The 19,210-nt window shown below is 36.4% G+C and overlaps 1 protein-coding gene across 3 annotated transcripts in view; it reads right to left on the reverse strand.

Annotated features, from left to right (window-relative positions):
* ANKRD12 (ankyrin repeat domain 12) overlaps positions 1-19,210 on the reverse strand; it is a 165,833-nt gene that overhangs the window by 90,359 nt on the left and 56,264 nt on the right. For 2 of the 3 annotated variants that reach the window (XM_049900148.1, XM_049900149.1), the window contains exons 4-7: positions 12,984-13,052; positions 8,374-8,520; positions 5,612-5,812; positions 440-582 (exon numbers count right to left, since the gene is read on the reverse strand). In XM_049900148.1, the coding sequence (XP_049756105.1) occupies positions 440-582; positions 5,612-5,812; positions 8,374-8,520; positions 12,984-13,052 (560 nt within the window). The remainder of the gene's footprint in view (positions 1-439; positions 583-5,611; positions 5,813-8,373; positions 8,521-12,983; positions 13,053-19,210) is intronic. The other variant, XM_049900150.1, reaches the window with a different exon arrangement.

Below are 19,210 nucleotides of genomic sequence, written 5' to 3' on the forward strand. Positions count from 1 at the left end.
GTGACGATGGTGTAAGACATGGCAGTGTTTTGTTCTGTTGTACATACGGTTGCTATGAGTCAGAACCAACTCAATGGCACCTATCTACAACATAAACCAACTACAGTTAACATATATGAACAGTTCACCCAACAGCAATAAAATATACATTCTTCTCCAGTACACATGCGTAAGTCTCCAGGATAGATCATATGCTAGGTCACAATAGCCTCAACAAATTTAAAAAGATTAAGATTATACAAAGTATCCTCTCCAATCACAATGGAATGAAATCAGAAATAAGAAACAGAAGGCAAACTGGGAAGTTCACAAATAAGTGGAAATTAAACAACAAATGGGTCAAAGTATGAATCAAAGAAGAAATCAAAAGGGAAATTAGAAAAAACTTTGAGACAAATAAAAATTAAATACATGTTACTGGTTTTTCTATCATACTTACATCTCTGTGCCCACTACTAGCAGAATCATGGAGTGGAGTGTCATCGTCCAATCCCTGTGTGTTAACATCTGCTCCAGCTGCTATAAGTATCTTAGCAACATCATAATATCCAACATTGCAAGCTTCATGCAGTGGTGTCCAACCTACAGTGAGAATATTAATTTAAATATGGTTTACCTGCACTAATTCATGATATATGCTTTTCATATGCGGCACATCAATGCTAAATGTACATGGTACAAAAGGAAAAAGAAAAGCAGAAGAAACTATTGAAACCGAAGAGATAAGAACAACAGCAGTTTTACAGAAGGGGAAATCAAAACAGTATTATTATTTCCACTGCCACTAAGTATTGAACACTTAAACTTACCCGGTAAATACAATTTATAGTAATCATTTGAACTATGGGAAAAGAATAGAAAAAGGAGACAAATATCAATAAGCTTCATCAATCAAGGTCTTTCAGTAAACAAAAACCTTCACTGCCTTAAGGGCTTTCATTTGTTTAGTTGAAACAATCTTTTCTGGACTTAATACTTATTTTAACTAAATTTATTGTCTTAATTTAGACAAGTTACACGCTCACTACTGAACAATGTGAAAACAAAATATAACTGGCAGTCGCTGGGTTATGAACAAGATCCGTTCCTGAGTGTGCCTTTAAGAATCTGCAGGTAAGTCAGTACAGGTGCACACGGTTCTTACTCAGCCTTACTTTAGAAGAAAAGGCTCGAAGCCTTTTCAATGATTTAAAAGCTGCGTGTACAGCAAGTGAACGTGACTGTGATGAAGAATTTGTTGTTAGTAGTGGAGCCCCGGTGGTGCAGAGGTGGAGCATTTGGCTCCTAACCAAAAGGCTGGCAGTTTGAATCCATCGGCCGCTCCTTGGAAACCCCGTGGGGCAGTTCTACTCTGTCCTATAGGGTCGCTCATGAGTCGGGATCGACTTAATGGCAATAGGTTTCATCTCCTATTATTGAGTACTTAAACTATTTCTAATTTTTAGATATTAGAAACGATGCTGCAATGAGCATTCTTGTGCACATCCATGATTAAATATTTAAGATAAATCCTTTTAAGTCGAATTGTTAGAGCAAAGGGAAGGGTCTGATATATAATATCAAGCTTTCCCCTAGAATAGATGCAAGGGATTTTAAGTCTCATTCTTTAAAGTAGGTCTTGAATACCATCCTTTTTCCTACTGACACCAAAAACAGGAGCAAATTTCAGGTATATTATGAGAGCTACATGTAAAAAAACAAAATTCTGAAAAGAGTAGAAGACAATATAGGAGAATAGTTTTACAATCCAGAAGCAGAGCAAAAAACAAAAAAACGAAACCTGTTGTTGCTGAGTGGATTCCTACTCACAGAAGCAGAGAAGGGCTTCTTAAATAAGATACCAAGCTAAGAACCCATAAATGAAAAGATTAATGGATTTGAGTACATAAAAAATAAAAACTTTCCTACAATAAACAACACTGTAAAAAAAAGTTCACACATAAACCACAGACAGTGAACATCTTTACAGCATGTTTCACAGATGCTATGGACTGAACTGCGTCCCTTAAAAATCTGTGTTGTAAATCCTAACCCTTATATATGTGGATAGGAGCCCTGGTGGTGCAACGGTTAAGCCCTTGGCTGCTAACCAAAAGGTCTGAACCCACCCGCTGCTCCTAAGGAGAAAACTGGCAATCTGCTCCCATTAAGATTACAGCCTAGGAAACCCTTTGGGCCAGTTCTACTTTGTCCTATAAAGTCCCTGTGAGTTGGAATCCACTGCAAGGCACACAACAACAATCCATGTGGATGTAATCCCATTTAGGAATAGGGGTTTCTACTATGTTAATAAGGCTCTATCAGTGTAGGGTATGTCTTAAGCCAATCACTTAAGGTATAAAAGGAGCCCTGTGGGCACAGAAGCAAGCAAGCAAGCAAGCATAAACGGGGAAAGACTGATGTCATGTGGATATCACCAAGGAAACAAGGAAGAGAAGCTGTAAGAGACAAGGATCTTCCCTTAGAGTGAACAGAGTGCCTTTCTCTATAGCTGGCGCCCTGAGTTTGGACTTCTAGCCTCCTAAACCGTGAAATAATAAATTTTTGTGTATTAAAGCTACCCACTTGTGGTATTTCTGGTGTATCAGCACTAATAAGCTAAGACAATAGAGAATTAAAATACAGGTTAAATGAAGAGCTCTTAAATATTAATACTGTATGTTTACACAAATAACATGCTCCTCCTACGTTTGTTTGCCAACCACACCCTCCTGCCTCGAAGTATTTTTGTAAGCTTACTATGAAAATATAGAAAGGTGCATGTTGTTTGCATAAAAATACGGTACTGCTAACCAAAAGAAAGAACAAAAAAAGGACTGGATAAGGCAATTCACAGAATGAATATAAATTTATAATAAGCACACACACAAAAAAATGTTCACTAACACTAGTGATTGTGGAAATCCAAATTAAAATAAGATCTTTTTTTTTTTCATTTGTTAGATTGTTAATAATTAAACTAATAAATATCCAGTTTTAGTGAAGGTATGTGGAAAATCACTCACATGCTTGATGGTAGCGTAAACTGACAAAGGCTTTTTTTGGAGGGCTATTTGGCTGTGAAACCCTGGTGGTGTAGTGGTTAAGTGCTACAGCTGCTAACCAAAAGACTGGCAGTTCAAATCCACCAGGCGCTCCTTGAAAACTCTATGGGGCAGTTCTACTGTGTCCTATAGGGTTGCTATGAGTCAGAACTGACTCGACAGCACTGGGTCTTATTTGGCTGTATTTTTAAGATTTTTAAATATACATCTCTTTGATTTAGTAATTTCCCTTCCATTACCATGACCAGAAAACCCAAACTCAATGCCGTGAAGTCAATTCCGACTCATAGCGAACCTACAGGACAGAGCAGAACTGCCCCATACGGTTTCCAAGACTGTAAATCTTTATGAAAGCAGACTGCCACATTTTTCTCCCATGGAGTGGCTGGTGGGTTTAAAATGTCAACCTTTCAGTTAGCAGCTGAGCTCTTAACCATTGGGCCACCAGGACTCCTTCTCCATTACTTACACAAAGATATTTATACCAGGTGTTCACTGCAGTATTGCCTATGGAAATTAATACCATATTATGCAGCTGTTGGAGCCCTGGTGGAAAAATGGTTAAAAGCTCGGCTGCTAACCAAAAGATCAGCAGTTCGAATTCACTAGTTCCTCCTTGGAAACCCTGTAAGACAGTTCTACTCTGTCCTGTAGAGTTGCTATGAGTTGGAATCAACTTGCCAGCAACAGGTACACAGCTGTTAAAATGAATGAAATCAACCTAACAATATGTGCTGACAGAAATATCTATAAGAGGTTGTTAAGTGCTGAGTCAGTTCTGACCCTACGTACAACCGGAACAAAACACTGCCTGGTCCCATGCCATCCTCACAATTTTTGCAATACTTGAGTCTATCATTGCAGCCACTGTGTCAGTCCATCTCATTGAGGGTCTTTCCTCTCTTTTGTTGACCCTCTACTTTGCCAAGCATGATGTCCTTTTCCAAGGACTGGTCCTTCCTGATAACAGGTCCAAAGTACGTGAGACAAAGCCTTATCATTCTCGCTTTGTGGAAGCATTCTGGCTGTCCATGGTATATTCAATATTTTCTGCCAACACCATAATTCAAAGGGATCAATTCTTCTTTGGTCTTCCTTATTCACTGTCCAGCTTTTGCATGCCTATGAAGTGACTGAAAACACCATGGCTTGGGTCAGTCTTCCCTTAGTGCTCAAAGTGACATCTTTGCTTTTTAACACTTTAAAGAGGTCTTTTGCAGCAGATCTGCCCAATGCTTGACTGCTGCCTCCATGGGTGTTGATTATGGATCCAAGTAAAGTGAAATCCTTGACAACTTCAATATTTTCTTCATTTATCATGATGTTGCTTATTGGTCCAGTTGTGAGAACTTCTGTTTTCTTTACTTTGAGGTGTAATCCATCATGAAGGCTGCAGCCTTTGATCAGTAAATGCTTCAGGTCCTCTTCATTTTCAGCAAGGTTGTGTCATGTGCATATCACAGGTTGTTAATGAGTCTTCCTCCAATCCTGATGCCTCATTCTTCTTCATATAGTCCAGCTTCTTGGATTATCTGCTCAGCATACAGACTGAATAAGCATGGTGAAAGGATACAACCCTGATGCACACCTTTTCTGACTTTAAACCCTGCAGTATCCCCTTGCTCTTTTCAAATGACTGCCTCTTGATCTATGAACAGGTTCCTCATGAGCACAATTAAATGTTCTGGAATTCTCACTCTTCACAATGTTATCCACAATTTGTTATGACCCACACAGTTGAATGCCTTTGCCTAGTAAGACATTAAGTTAAAAAAAGAGCAGGTTGCAGAATTACAAAGTGATAGATATAAATGACATGATCTCATTATGTTCAAACACATAAATACATACATATATTTTATATATATAATTATGAAAACAAACAAAGGATAACACTTATTTTTAACAATAGTTCTGTGGAAACAAAAGAAACTACAGGGTAGGGGGTAGTGTGTTATGTGAAATTAAGGATGTCTATATTGTTTTCTGCATATTTTTCCTGTTTTGAGTGATGAAAATAAAAATAACACCACCACTTGTTTATAAGTCCTCATAAAACCCACTGCCATTGAGTCAATTCCAACTCAGTGCCACCCTATAGGACAGAGAAGAGCTGCCTCACAGGGTTTCTAAGCAACAGCTAGCGGAATCGAACTACCGACCTTTCAGTTAGCAGCCAAGCTCCTAACCACTGTGCTACCAGGGATCTGCAAGTCGTCATGTTCAAGCTAATAAAATGTTCTTTAAAGAATTATGAATGAATGAACTAGTTTGAAAACATTATGTAACTCAAATCCGCCTATAACTAAATTTGATAAAGACTTATAACGTAGTATGCAACAAAAATGTTTTATATTTAAAAAAAAAAGAGTAATTACTGCTATGGAATTGGAAGAGATCAGGATTTTATGTACACTCCAAAATAGTTTTGCAATAAATGAAGTACACTTTTAAAACTCTTTTCAACGAGAGGAATAAAGCAATGTGGAAGTAAACTGTAACCAGAATCTGTTTAGAAAATTTAAATTTTAGTTACTGAATTATTAGTCTCGAATTAGTAGTCTTACCTGCAAAATCTTTCACATTCACATTTGCCCCTAAACTTATTAATTCTTTGACTTGTTTCACATCTCCTCGAATAGCTGCCATGTGTAAAGGAGTCTCACCACGTTCATTTCTTTTATTAACTTTATCTTTTTGTCGAGATGAGGAGCTGGGAGCTTTCTTTTGGGTTGGTGTTGTTTGTGATGGATGATTTGGTGTAGAATCTGCAATAAAGAAAAAATTTAACAAAAGTTTCCAGGCTAAATATCCTGTATAGCTAATTAAAGGTTTTTATTGGTTTTGTGCTAATTTCCTGGAACAGAAGTGGGAATACCTTCTCAATCTAGTAATTCAAAACTTGATTTGGGTGATAACATTAATAATGTGACCCAAATATATGGAATAAGATCGACCTTCAGGGTTATCAAATATCACGTGATCCAGCTGAGAAAAATATTTTATTCTGTAAATTCATAAAATTGGCTTAAAATGATGATAAAGTATCAAGCATGCACCCTAAAAGAGGTTGCTCAATCAATCATCTGATGATCTATAAAACAATGTATTTTCCATAGGCATGTTAAGCTATCATTCTAAGAACCAGATGAAATGAACTTGAAGGCTAGAGTTCACTCTTGACTCACAGTATAGGAATTTTAGTCTGATATTAGGTGCAAATTATGATCATGGATGATTTTAGTATGAAAATGAATACAGGTACATAAGCCCAAAATATAAAAGAAATAACACCAGTTTGGAAAAGGGTAAGAATTGGGCTGATATAAAATAAAGTTGTATGAAATTTTGCCAGCCATAACGAAATTAATATTCACACACAAAAGAGAGAAACAGTATTATTCAAAATGATAATCTGGGTAAAAAAACATGGACAACTGCATTAATAAATAAAACAATGAACTTTAAACTCCAAGTACATTTATATGCTGGCAAACACTCTGATCTTACAAAAGCTTTTCACTCTAGTTCTATACATGTTAATAAAGAAAGCTGACAAGGATCTACCCTTAAATGAAAGGAGCTAACTACAGAAGAGAATTATAGTATGATCTATCCCATTTATATTCTAAAATAAGCCACAACAAAAGATATTTTTATGCTTGCATATGCCTAGAACGTTTCCGAAAGTAAATATAAAACCAAACCAGTTGCCATCAAGTCAATTCCGACTCGTGCAGACCCCACGTGTTTAGGAGGAGAACCGTGCGCTATAGGGTTTTCAGGGCAATGATCTTTCAAAAGCACAACATCAGGACTTCCTTCCAAGGCATATGTGGGTGGGCTTGAATTGCCAACCTTTTGGGTAGCAGCTGAGCACTTAGTAGTTTATGCCACCCAGGGATCCTGTAAGTATATATAAGAAACTACTTATTAATAGTGATTATTTCTAGAGATAAGGAGATGCAGGAACACTTTTTGCCTTGTTTTAATTATTTTACTTCATTCATTCTAAGAAGGATAGAGATAAACGGTACCAAAAAAGTTTTAAAAAATAAAATCTTTCCATCCAACTAGTGAATCTGACCCAAAATCAACATTTTACAGATACTTTTTAAGTTTTAACACTATGAAATATCTTTATTTTGGCAACCTTCCTTGGTTGTGGGTGGAAAGGTAGGAGAGTAACCAAAACAATATAATCTAGCTGAAAAGCAGGAAGTCTTACAATATTTTTATTAGTATAAGACACTAGACATACTCATGCTTTGATGAAAACTATGTTACTTTGAAACGCTAAGAATTTTACCATGTTCTCTCAGTTTTTAAGGAAGAGCCAACCAGAAAAAGTTAACAGGAAACACTGTCTATTTCAATGCATTTTAACAGAATCTCTTATGTTATTGGAGCCCTGGTGGCATAATGGTTAAGTTCAAATGCTAACCAGAAGGTCAGCTGTTCAAATCTACCAGGTGCTCCTTGGAAACTCTATGGGCCCGTTCTACTCTGTCCGATAGGGTCACTGTGAGTTGGAATTGACTCAACAGCAACAGGTTCTTGGGTTTTTACTATGTTACCTGCCAGGAGCCCTGGTGGTACAGTGGTTAAAATGCTCAGCTGCTAACCAAAAGGTCGGCAGTTCAAACCCACCAGCCGGTCCATAGGGGAAAGATGTGGCAGTCTGCTTCTGTGAAGATTTATAGCCTTGGAAACCAAGGGAAGTTTTACTCTGTCCTATACGGTGACTATGAGTCGGAATCGACTGGATGGCAGTGGGTTTGGTTTGGGTATTATGATACTCAGACACTTAAAAAGACACCTTGAATGCAGAGTCAAAATATTTTTTTCCCTCCAGACAAAACTGATTTACTTTGCCCCATCAGTCAATGAGAATTATGTAACTTCATCTGAGATACCTTAATTAGGAGGATGAAAAATATACACACTATATTGCAGATATTTTTCTTTTTAAAAGAATTCAGTAGATCTTAAAAGATTACCAGTTAATCAGCAGGATGTTAGTGAACCAAAAAGTTACTATAAATCTGAAAGCAGCCTTTTCTAAATTACTCATTTTATTTGGCAAATATTTACTGAATGCCTACTAAGTGCAGAGATTGCTGCTCTCGTTTAGCTGCTTATCTAGTGAGGGTTACTGACAACAAACTGTCACAGAAATAAATGTAAAATTACAAACTGGAAATTCTGATTAAATTCAGGAAAGGGTCAAAATTAAAAGTAGTTAAAAATAATTGTTAAAACAAGACTAGAGCTGCCTGAGCAAAACTAAGAATACATATAAACTCAATGACAGTAGGACTGTTGTCACCTGGACTGTTGTCTCTTGCTGTCATCTGCATAAGAAGTGCCATCTGCTTTCGCTCAGAGAGTGGATAACCAAAAAGAATGCTAACTGGTGTGGATTTCTTATTTCCAGCTTCCTTTTTTGTCTTCTTCTTTTCTGGACCTTCTTTCTCTGGAATTATTAATAGATATGTAGGAATCTGAAACAAATATAAGTACTCAAAAGCAAAACATATGACTTCTTTTTAATAGATGCTACATATATATACAAGAAATGTATATGATAGGTGAGCTAGTAACAGCCAGACAAAAAAGCACTGGACTTTTTGTATAAGCAATTTTCTTCCTGCGGGCTTTGAAAAAGTATATTCTTAATGCTATTGTTTTTAGAAAATTAGTAACACTCAGAAATTTACTTCTAGTACAATTTGTATATTAATGATTTGGTCTATTAAAATTTAACTTCTTCAATAACATTTCAAATATCCCTTAGTATTATATCTCTGAAACTTGTTTCATTCGGTGTATTTCACTCTTAATTACTGACACATCTACATGGCAGTGTTTCTTCATATTACTTCCCTGGTTCACTAATGATGTGCATAATCTTCAGGAGCTAAGTGTCTCATCACTTAGACAAGTGTCATCACACTGAACAGCTTGTGAAAAAAAGTCCCAATCAAATATAATTGGATAAATTATATTTATCAAAGCTCAAAACTGGCGAATTAGAGGTTCTGTGTTGCAGTGGGTTCACAGAGGACCCTGCAAAAAAATCGAAAAATTTCCAAGGCCCCTTCCAAAGAGATCTGATTTGTCACAAGTCAGCTCTTGAATTTTGTGATACATTCAGCATTTCTCAACCAGGAAAATCAGACTGAATGGATTCCACAGGTAAGAGTGATACAGAGGTTTTTCTTTAGGAATTCTCTAGGAGTTAATGCAGGTGGCCCCATGCAAGCTAATGTAGATATCTGGTTATTACCTGTCTAGGTAACTACTTCTTAGAAAACCTTATGGCCCTTTAGGAGTATCTGAAATTTACAGATCAAGGTTTGAGGGTCCTTGCAGAAAAGAGCTATAAACTTAAAAAAAAATTTTAAATAAACTGAAAAAAAAACTGCAGGCAGATGTGTCCAAGCTAGAATACTCTAGGAGATAAGCATTTATTAACTTAGAAAGTTTCCAGAAACTAATAATAACAGTTTAATAATATTAGTAGGCCTAAGCATTATTAATAATTCTTCCAGTGTATCACTTATTTAAGATACTGGTACCCTAATTGCCTAGAAAGATGAGGGGACCTAATGCTCAAACTTTGTCACCCATGAACCACTCAAAACTCAGCAGCTCCTAAAATGTGTTTTGTTGAATATTTCTTACGTAACAAAAAAAAATTGTTCAAGACTTCTTTAAATTGATCTTTATTCATCATTTAATATATTCTTCTATTGTCATATTTCTCATGTAATCACTAATAATCCAATTTAGTATAAATCCAGTCTCCTCTCAGTATTTAATCTATCACTAAACTTATTACAAAGCCCTAAACAGGTCTTTTGGAGAAGCCTATTTTTTTCCTGAAATATACACATCTCCCACTGGTTTTCTGTAGGCTTTCATTCTCTAGTATTTAATGAGGAACCACAATTGTTATGTGATTGGCTTTCCATCTGAATAAAAAAATACTTAATAGAATAAACGTATTTTTCCCTATAATTAAAATAGTTAATTGCAAAAATTTTACAGAAAGTAGGCAAGGAAGGATGTTTTAAGGAAAAGAAATAAAACCTAGTAACTGGAGGAAACAAAATAAACTTAGTGTGTTATGTACAATGTTTTAAAAAGAATACTCTAATATGACATATAGTCAGCTTACAGAAAAAAGTGGCACTTATAAATTCATTATTAGAATTTCATGCTGCCAAATGAACAAAGACATCATTATTGCATTTTGAAAAAGAATTAACAAACTGGATATGCTGTAAGTAAGCAAAAATTGAAGTAAGATGCTAGCATCCAATTGGAACTCTATTTTTCTCTAACTGAGTTAGTTACCGTAGTGATTTGTCTGAGTTCATATTTTACACGGACAAGAAAGGAAGGTAAGTGAACAGCAGGTAGTATAAGGAGGCATCCAGGTTACAGATAACTATATACATATACAATTCTTCAAAATTTTAAGTACTGTATTAGTACACCCCAAAGTGTGCTTTTTCAAGTTTAAAGCAGTCAACAGAGTTTGACTATGTGGGGGTCTCTCCTGTGAAGAACTTGCTTCCTCTGACTTGTCCAAGTAAAATATTATCATACAGTATATTTGAAAAACAGTTAGGCACTTCTCAAGTTTCCATTACTGACATACATTTTTATTTGTCCCCAAAACGGACCGGAACTTTAAGGCATCAGTACACTGACAAACTGTGCTCATTTTGCAGTCTACTATAGACTTGAACTTCCACTCAGCCTGCCTACAGGCTGTTGGTGTTAGCTGCCATTGAGTAGATTTGGACTCATGGCAACCCCACACGTGCAGAGTAGAACTGCTCTATAGGGTTTTCAAGGCTGTGTGTGACCTTTCAGAAGCAGGTTACCAGCCTTGGCCACACCTCTGGGTAGGTTCAAACTGCCAAGCTTTTGGCTAGTAGACAAGCATTTAACTTTTTGTGCCATCTAGGGACTCCTGCCTAGAGATCAGTTATAGGAAAAAAATCCCAAAGATTTACTTAAGACTATTCAAAAGCAAAAAAAAAAAAAAACCCAGAGACATGGGCTTTTTAACAATCCAATATTCTTTCTTTCAGGGTTCACAGGACCTTGAGAAATGCTTTCTTTTCAGCTCCAAGAATAAACAAAAAACTCAACACTGTCATATGCAATTAAGAACATTAAGGAGAAAAGATTGGAAAACTGGTTCATAAACCGTCAGTGTCTCAAACTGAAGTAAAAGACTATGACATCTTTCCAGAAAGCACTATGTAAGGAATAGAACACACTGGATGAACATAATGAAATTCATCATATTTACCGTGTGTATACCCGCCATTTGTGTAACAGGCAGTCCCCGGGTTACAAATGTCTGACTTACAGATCACTTGCAACAGATTCTTCATCACAATCACCTTCATTTGCTGCACATGCAGCTTTCAAATCACTGAAAAGGCCTCGAGCCTCTTCTTGCACTAAAGTAAGGCTAAGTAAGAGCCACAGGGGCCTGTGTCGACGTACCTACAGATCTGACTTAAAAGACACAGTTAAGAATGGATCTCATTCATAACTAGGGGATTACCTGTGCCTCAGTTCTGTGAACGATTTTTGCTATTATTTTCTGGTTCTAAAATAACTACATGAATCTCTAACAGCTGAGCGCCTGTATCTTCTGGTTGCTGATTTCTCCCAGTGCTACTAGGATAACAGCGTCATCACATCAGCTCTTTCAGGTGCATCTTGGTGCTTACCAGTTGCCAGTGAATCGATTCTAACTCATGACGACCCCATGTGTTGCAGAGGAGAACTGCGCTCCATTGAGTATTCATGGCTGCAACCTTTCAGAAGTAGATCACCAGGCCTTTCTTCTGAGGTGCCTCTGGGTAGATTCGAATCTCTAAGCTTTTTTGGTTCGTCGTTCAGCACTTAATCATTTCAGCCACCCTCTTGGCATTTAGGAAACCATTTTAGAAAAGTGTGCCTACCTCCACAGTAATCGTAGGTCTTTTAAATGTAATGCTGACTGTAAATTTGCCCCCCCCATTTTTGATTTATCAGCTCAATTAACAGCTTTCAGAATAATTTTAAGGATATTTATTTGACTTCACTACCACCCCTACCCAACCCCACAGGTTTATGAAGTCAATAAAAAGTATACTAGAAACAGAACACTAATTTCAGTTTTTACAGCTAGTGTCATATGCTGAAAACTGCTCAACACCCAGTGATGAAACAACATTTACATTAAGAAAAGCCCAGAGATAAAAATATCGGCCTATTTAAAAGGCAAAAAAAGAGACCCAAAACACTTAACCAATTGGTTTTCACATGCTAGAGAATACATTTATTCTTTACTTTAAAATAATATTTATATATTCTCCTGTATTTAACAATCAAAACATAGCAGAACAGAGAGGTCCCAACACAGCAGATGATAAAGGCATTTCTCCAGGTAACCTGGTACTTTAATCCACTTTTAGTTAAATGGGTAGCAAAGTCAATAAAGACTAAAAATTTCAATGGAAAAATTCTTTAAATTTTGTTTTTTTAGAACAGTGTGTGATTGACACCGTCCAGTAGAATCACTGTACTTGGTGTATCTCGTGAAGCGTGTACCACAAAACAGACTGTGGTTGTCTCCCCACAGGGACTGCGGCACTGCACAGCTCCACGGGTTGCCCTGCAGACTGCTTTCAAGTTGTGCTGAGTGGCGGTACACAGCAGGCCTGCTTATATGCCGCCTGTGTTAGAGATATGAAGGACTGGATATCTCAGAACAAAAACTGGGTAATTTGGTGTCATTCATGTAGTTCATTTATTCAACCAAAGATATCCATATACTGTTTGAAAAGTTATCTGTTGTACAATAATTAACTGAAAATGTGACAGAAATGCTGGCTAAACAGGAGTACCTGATAATCCAATTACCTGAGTATGTCCTGAAAGAAGATATAAGTCTCTCCCCCCAATTTTCACTTGTATGTCCTGGATCTGAATCTACAGAATAAGAAGAGACAGGAGAAAAGAAAAAAAGCACACGAAGGGAAATGCAGAATTCAACATACAAACATTTTTCAAAAGGCCACCAGTCAGTCAATGATCTATCATTGGTTTTCCAAAAGATTATTTTTAAGGTAATGCCAAAAGCAAATTTAAAACACAGATTTCGCCAATACCTAAGATGTCAGTTTTTTCAAATGAATTATCCCCCAAGATGAGAAAGTCAACCATGCAGTTCACAATAGATGTTACTGACGCTGCTCCTTAAAGCATACCATCTCCTTTGAGGCTTTACTTTTTTTTTTTTTTTTTTCAATTTCTGAATAATGATAAAAGAGGCAGTACTTTATCATCATTTTTCTGTTCAGAATTTATCTAGAAAACTTGGATAATGGAACTGAATCGCTCTTTTTGTTCTGTACTACAGATCTTCTATAAATTACACACATTTCAAATGATATGAATTACTACACTGACCACTACTAAAGACCTCTTAGAAAGAAAGCAGCCTGAATCAGAACAGAGCTCATCAGTCAGTTACGGTAAGAGTATGAAATTCTGCCTAAAGGCTCATGACAGAGAAATAAGAATATGGAGAACTGACCTTGGCTACATGCCCGGAGCAGACAGTTCTACTTATGTCGTTTTAACTCACAGTAATATTACTGTAATCTTCACATCCTCAATTTACTGACATACACTTTTTTTTCCAGAATCATTATTATAGACATTATTCATGAGCTCAGTTAGGTATAAGGAAGCAAAAGTATTGAAAAACACCAGAGAACAAGTAACCCTTTTAACACTGTACTTAGAAATTTTAAAGACAAACCTAAAAGTTTCGTAATACAAAAGTTCACTCAATTAAAAGGGGGAAAGTCATTAGCAACATTTAGACTAATTCTAAGTAAATAAGTTCATTTAATATTTCTAATTCATTTCCAAGTAAGAGGTTCCGACACATTATGAAAGTTCACACTTACACCTTCAACCTAATCCTATACACAAGGTTTTTCTTTTTAACCCTAAGATCTAATTTTTTTATTTGCACGCAACTTGATTACTTTTTCCAAAATGACTGCTAGATTGTAGGATTCATGAGGCCAGAGATTACGTCAGCTTTATTTATCAACATACACTCAGGGCTCAACGTAGAAGTTGGCAAGTAAGCACCCAAATATTTGTTAAATGGATTGAATGTTAATGTTTTTCAGTGAACGCTTATATCTTGGAATTGAACACATTACATTAGCAACTATAAGAATTCCAGGAAGAATAATATTTGACATTTCATTTTATAGACAATCAAAAAATTAAAAATGGCCTCCATAGTTTGCAAAGCAAAAAAAAAGCAGTAACCAGTAAGTTGTGTAAACAAACTGAATTAAATGGCTTACTGAAAGCAGATCATATTACTCTGACAGGCTAAAATACAGTGGATAAACTCAACTTTCAATGATATGCATTAATAAAAGTAGTCCAAGAGTTTCTCCAAATCTTCCTTTGGAAGTAACCAACCCACCCTAGCCCCACATACCCTTTGGTTTACACTCAATTCAGTATGTTTGTACTGGGATGAGTGAGTATGTATACCATAAAGATTTAATTCAGGACCTGGAAAATTAAAGTGCCCATAAACTGTCCCTTTACTGAAAGACTTCTTTCATCGATGCTACTCTGGGGCAAGACAATTGCTACCTATGAGACTGATGTAAAACAGAGTGCTAAGCAGGGCATTATCTTTCTGATACACTACGATGAGGTAAGACAAGCAATACTTCTATTTTAAAAGCCATCTTTTAAAATTAATATTCTGCTTTGAGTTGAAAGAGAATACAAAGGAAAATACTAAAAATGATTTAAAAGATCTATACTGTATGTTTTAAAAGTTTCATAATACCATGTAAAAAGTGTATAAAAAATAATCTCCATGAAAATCACCAAAAGTGATCATCCTTATTCAGCAAAGCACAGATTTTATCTGCTTCTTCAAAGTAGTTACCAGAAAAATTGTCTGTTTTCTTTTTTTAAAAAAGTTTTCTCTAAATTTGCTTGAGTCATATTAAATAAGATAAATCCTTTAATGGCATCTAAGGGCTCAGGAAAATGGGATTTATAAAAATCGTTGGTAGAGAAGGTTTTAGTTTATAAAATCTGCAAGCTCTACAACTGCCACCATGGATTCCCAAACAGGTCATACCAAGCCTCTCTGAATTTTCTCATATCACATTATCTACATGCGCCAAAAGAAAAACTCAGTAAGCAAATAATAACCAAAAAACCAAACCCGTTGCTGTTGAGTTGATTATGACTCATGATGACCCCATGTGTGCAGAGTAGAACTGCTCCATAGGGTTTTCAAGGCTGTGACCTTTTGGGAGCAGATCATCAGGTCTCCCTTGCATGGCACCTCTGAGTGGGTTCAAACTGCCAACCTTTAGGCTAATATTCAAGCGATCAGCCATTTTGCCACCCAGGGACTCCAAGCAAATACTAATGCTTACTAAAAGGAAACAAATATTAAAGAGTAAAAGCAATCTGGTTATTTAAACATGCAAAAACTAAAATAATGAAGTACTACTGGTTTTCCTCTATAGAACACAGTAGATCAAACCTAAAAAACAAACATGACCTCCAAATGTTATTTGTGGTTAAAGAACATTCATATACTGCTGGAGGCATTGTAACTATAGTTATTTTGGAGAGACATCAGGAATCATACAAATCTTTAACCCTTTTGGCCCTGTAGCCTTACTCCTAGGAATGAATAATAAAGAGATGTTCTTGATGGAATTACTAAAAAAAAAAAAAAAAAAAATTGCAAATTTAGTTTGGAGAACAAGAAAAGACACTCTGACATGGAACCTTCAGACAGCTGTTTAGTAACTTCTATGTCTATGGATTATTCCTTCCCCTTGGATGGCATAATAAGGCTGGGAAAGAAAATAAGTATGATTTTATGACTGATAATGCAGGAATGAAGTTCACTTAGGTAGAAACTTCAATAATTACTAAATATAGCCACAGCTATCAGCTACTGATTACTGTTAAACACTTTATATATAGTGGCAGACAGTAAAAAGTGCCTACCCAAAATTCATGCTTCCCTTCTTACCATGAATACTCCAATTTCGATCAGGATGACAATATGACTTTTCAGACTCCTTTGCAACTAGGGTAGCCTTGCCAATGAGATGCATGCAGAAGTTGCTAGGGAGATTGTTTCACCAATAAAAAAGCCAAGTCTCTGACTAGAAGGACTTTCGTCCTTGCTCCTTCCCCTCCTACTTCCTGCCCAGGAAGATGCAGCAGATACCTTGTGACAGTGAGGCAAAAAACTTAAGGACAAAGCTAAGGGTAAAAAAAAAAAAAAAAAAAAAAACCCAAACCAAACCCACTGCCATCAAGTTGATTCTGACTCATAGTGACCCTATAGGACAGAGCAGAGCTGCCCCACAGAGTTTCCATGGAGCGCCTGGCGGATTTGAACTGCCGACCTTTCGGTTAGCAGCCATAGCACTTAACCACTATGCCACCAGGGTTTCCAAGCTAAGGGTAGCAGAGCATAAAGATGAAAAGAGCCCAGTCCTTGATGACATTATTAAGCTGCTATACCAACTCTGGACTGCCTGTGCCTGGCCTTCTTACTGCATTTGATTTAAAAAAAAAACCCTAATTAATCCAGTGTTAGTCAGTTTCTGTTATGCTTAATTAATATATCACAAACTGGTTTTACACCTGTTATTTGATTTAAAGATCACAATTCTTTTAAGTTAGTATCATTATATGTACTTTTAGAGATGAGGAAATTGTAACTTCTTTAGCTGGGGCTAATACGGGACCAAGTAGGGACCGAACCCTGGTCTGTCACATTCCAAAGCTTCTAATAATAAACCCTGTGCTACCACTTACCTCCATTATAACTACAATAACTTATCCTGTCAGGATTCTAGAATAGGCAACACTGAAAGTAAAAGCTAAAAATAACCAATAAAGCAGGTTGATGCAGTAAGTACAAAAAGTAGTAAGTCTTTTAATTAAGAAGTACTTGCTTTTACACCTTCGTAAGTTCAATGGATCATTGTACATAGCGGCTTAACGCTCCAGGGGATAAAATTTATGAGAACTCTCTAATAGAATAGGACAATGTGGGATAGATACTAGAATAATATAAGTAAATATGATGGAGATTTACTGAAATTAATAAAGTAATTCAGATACCCAAAAAGACCCAGTGCCGCCAAGTTGAGTAATTCAAATAAAAAAAAAAAAATTTTTTTTTTTTTTTTAATTCAAATAGATTGGTATTATTATGCAGCTAAGGACACAATGTCATGGCTTCAAATTATGTTGTAATTCTTACCCAAATTTTATCTGTCAAGTAATCATTTTTCTAGAAAAAAGATATAATTGAGAATTTAGAAAGTTTAAGGCCCGGGGGGAGGGGGGAACCCACTGCCATGGAGTCAATTCTGAGTCACAGCGACCCCATAAGACAGAGCAGAACTGCTCCGTTGAGTTTCCAACGCTGCAAATCTTTTTCTTTTTTCCTTTTTTTTTTTTTATTGTGCTTTAGGTGAAAGTTTGCAGCTCAAGTTAGTTTCTCATTCAAAAATTTATACGCGTACTATTTTGTGACATTGGTTGCAATCCCCATGATGTGACAGCATTCTCCCCCTCTCCACCCTGGGTTCCCTGTGTTCATTTGTCCAGCTTTCCTGTCCCTTTCCGCCTTCTCGTCTTGGTCTCATATACTTGATTGAACTAAGAAGCACGTTGTTCACGTGTGTTGTTTGTTTTATTGGCCTATCTGATCTTTGAAAAGGGCTTTAGGAGTGGTTTCAGTTCTGAGTTAACAGAGTGTGCGGGGGCCATAGTCACAGGGATATCTCCAGTCCCTGTCAGGGTTTTTTTTATTTGTGAATTTAAGGCTGCGAATCTTTACGGAAGCAGACTGCCACATCTTTCCTCCACAGAGCAGCTGGTGGGTTCGAACCGCCAACCTTTCAGTTAGCAGCCAAGTGCTTAACCACTGTGCCAGCAGGGCTCCTTCTAAGACACAGTAGGGTATCTTAAAATGAAGATTAAGAATCACTTATCCAGTGGACCGCATTATTGCTGCTTTTGGGGACTACTGGGCCTTCTTTGGATAAGGATATGAATACATATGCTTAAAAAAGTAATTGTTTTCTAAAAATAATACATGTTCATTATTCAAAAAACTTCAAGCCATACAAGAGTACAAAGTAGAAAGTAACAAATAATCTCAGATCCTGGAAGCAAAGTGTTAACATCAGGTGAACATCATTCCAAGCCTTCCTCTAAATACATAGAGTTTAAAATTTAAGTAATCATTTAAAAAAAAAAAAAAAAAAACCTTTACATTATTTCTGTCTTAGATAGCATCGGTCAATCCCTTGCTACGGAAGATAATAAGCTGAGAAGCACTACAAACACTTTCTCCTTACTCCTTGCCCTCTGTTCTTTTATTTTCACTAAATCAAGATTTATAACATTTACACTTTGTTCTGTACCTATAACACTCATTCGGTTTAGGCTTAGCACTACACCGAAAGAGCCTTTTATACTTAGAAGTCTTTTTTTTTATTTTTCCATATATCTGTTTATATATGTCATGTGTGCACATACATACCTATAAATACTATATACATAATATGACATTTAATGGAATCAAAGTGCACACTGCTTCAACTTATTTTTTTCTTTTCCTATACCATGAATGGAACCCTGGTGGCACAGTGGTTAAGAGTTTGGCTGCTGACCAAAAGGTCGGCAGCTTGAATCCACCAGCCGCTCCTTGGAAACCCTACGGGGCAGTTACTTCTACTTTGTCCTATAGAGTCACTATGAGTTGGAATCGACTCAAAGCTAAAGGGTTTGGTTTTGATATACTATGAACATCTTTCCATGTCGTATATTCTTCCTACAAAATAATTTTCTTCATTAGATTTACTTACCATAATTTAAGAAATTTTGCTACTTGTCATTGTTTTCCTGTCCCCGACCCCTTTTCGCATCTATTATAAACAAAGCTAACATCCTTGAAGATAAATTTCTGTTCTCATCAATATTTATTTATATAGAATAAATGCCAAAAGAAAGAGTTAACTTAAATGTTAAGAAACTTCTTAGTT

The sequence above is a fragment of the Elephas maximus genome, chromosome 11, assembly GCF_024166365.1.
Source record: "Elephas maximus indicus isolate mEleMax1 chromosome 11, mEleMax1 primary haplotype, whole genome shotgun sequence".
NCBI classification, from domain to species: Eukaryota; Metazoa; Chordata; class Mammalia; order Proboscidea; family Elephantidae; genus Elephas; species Elephas maximus.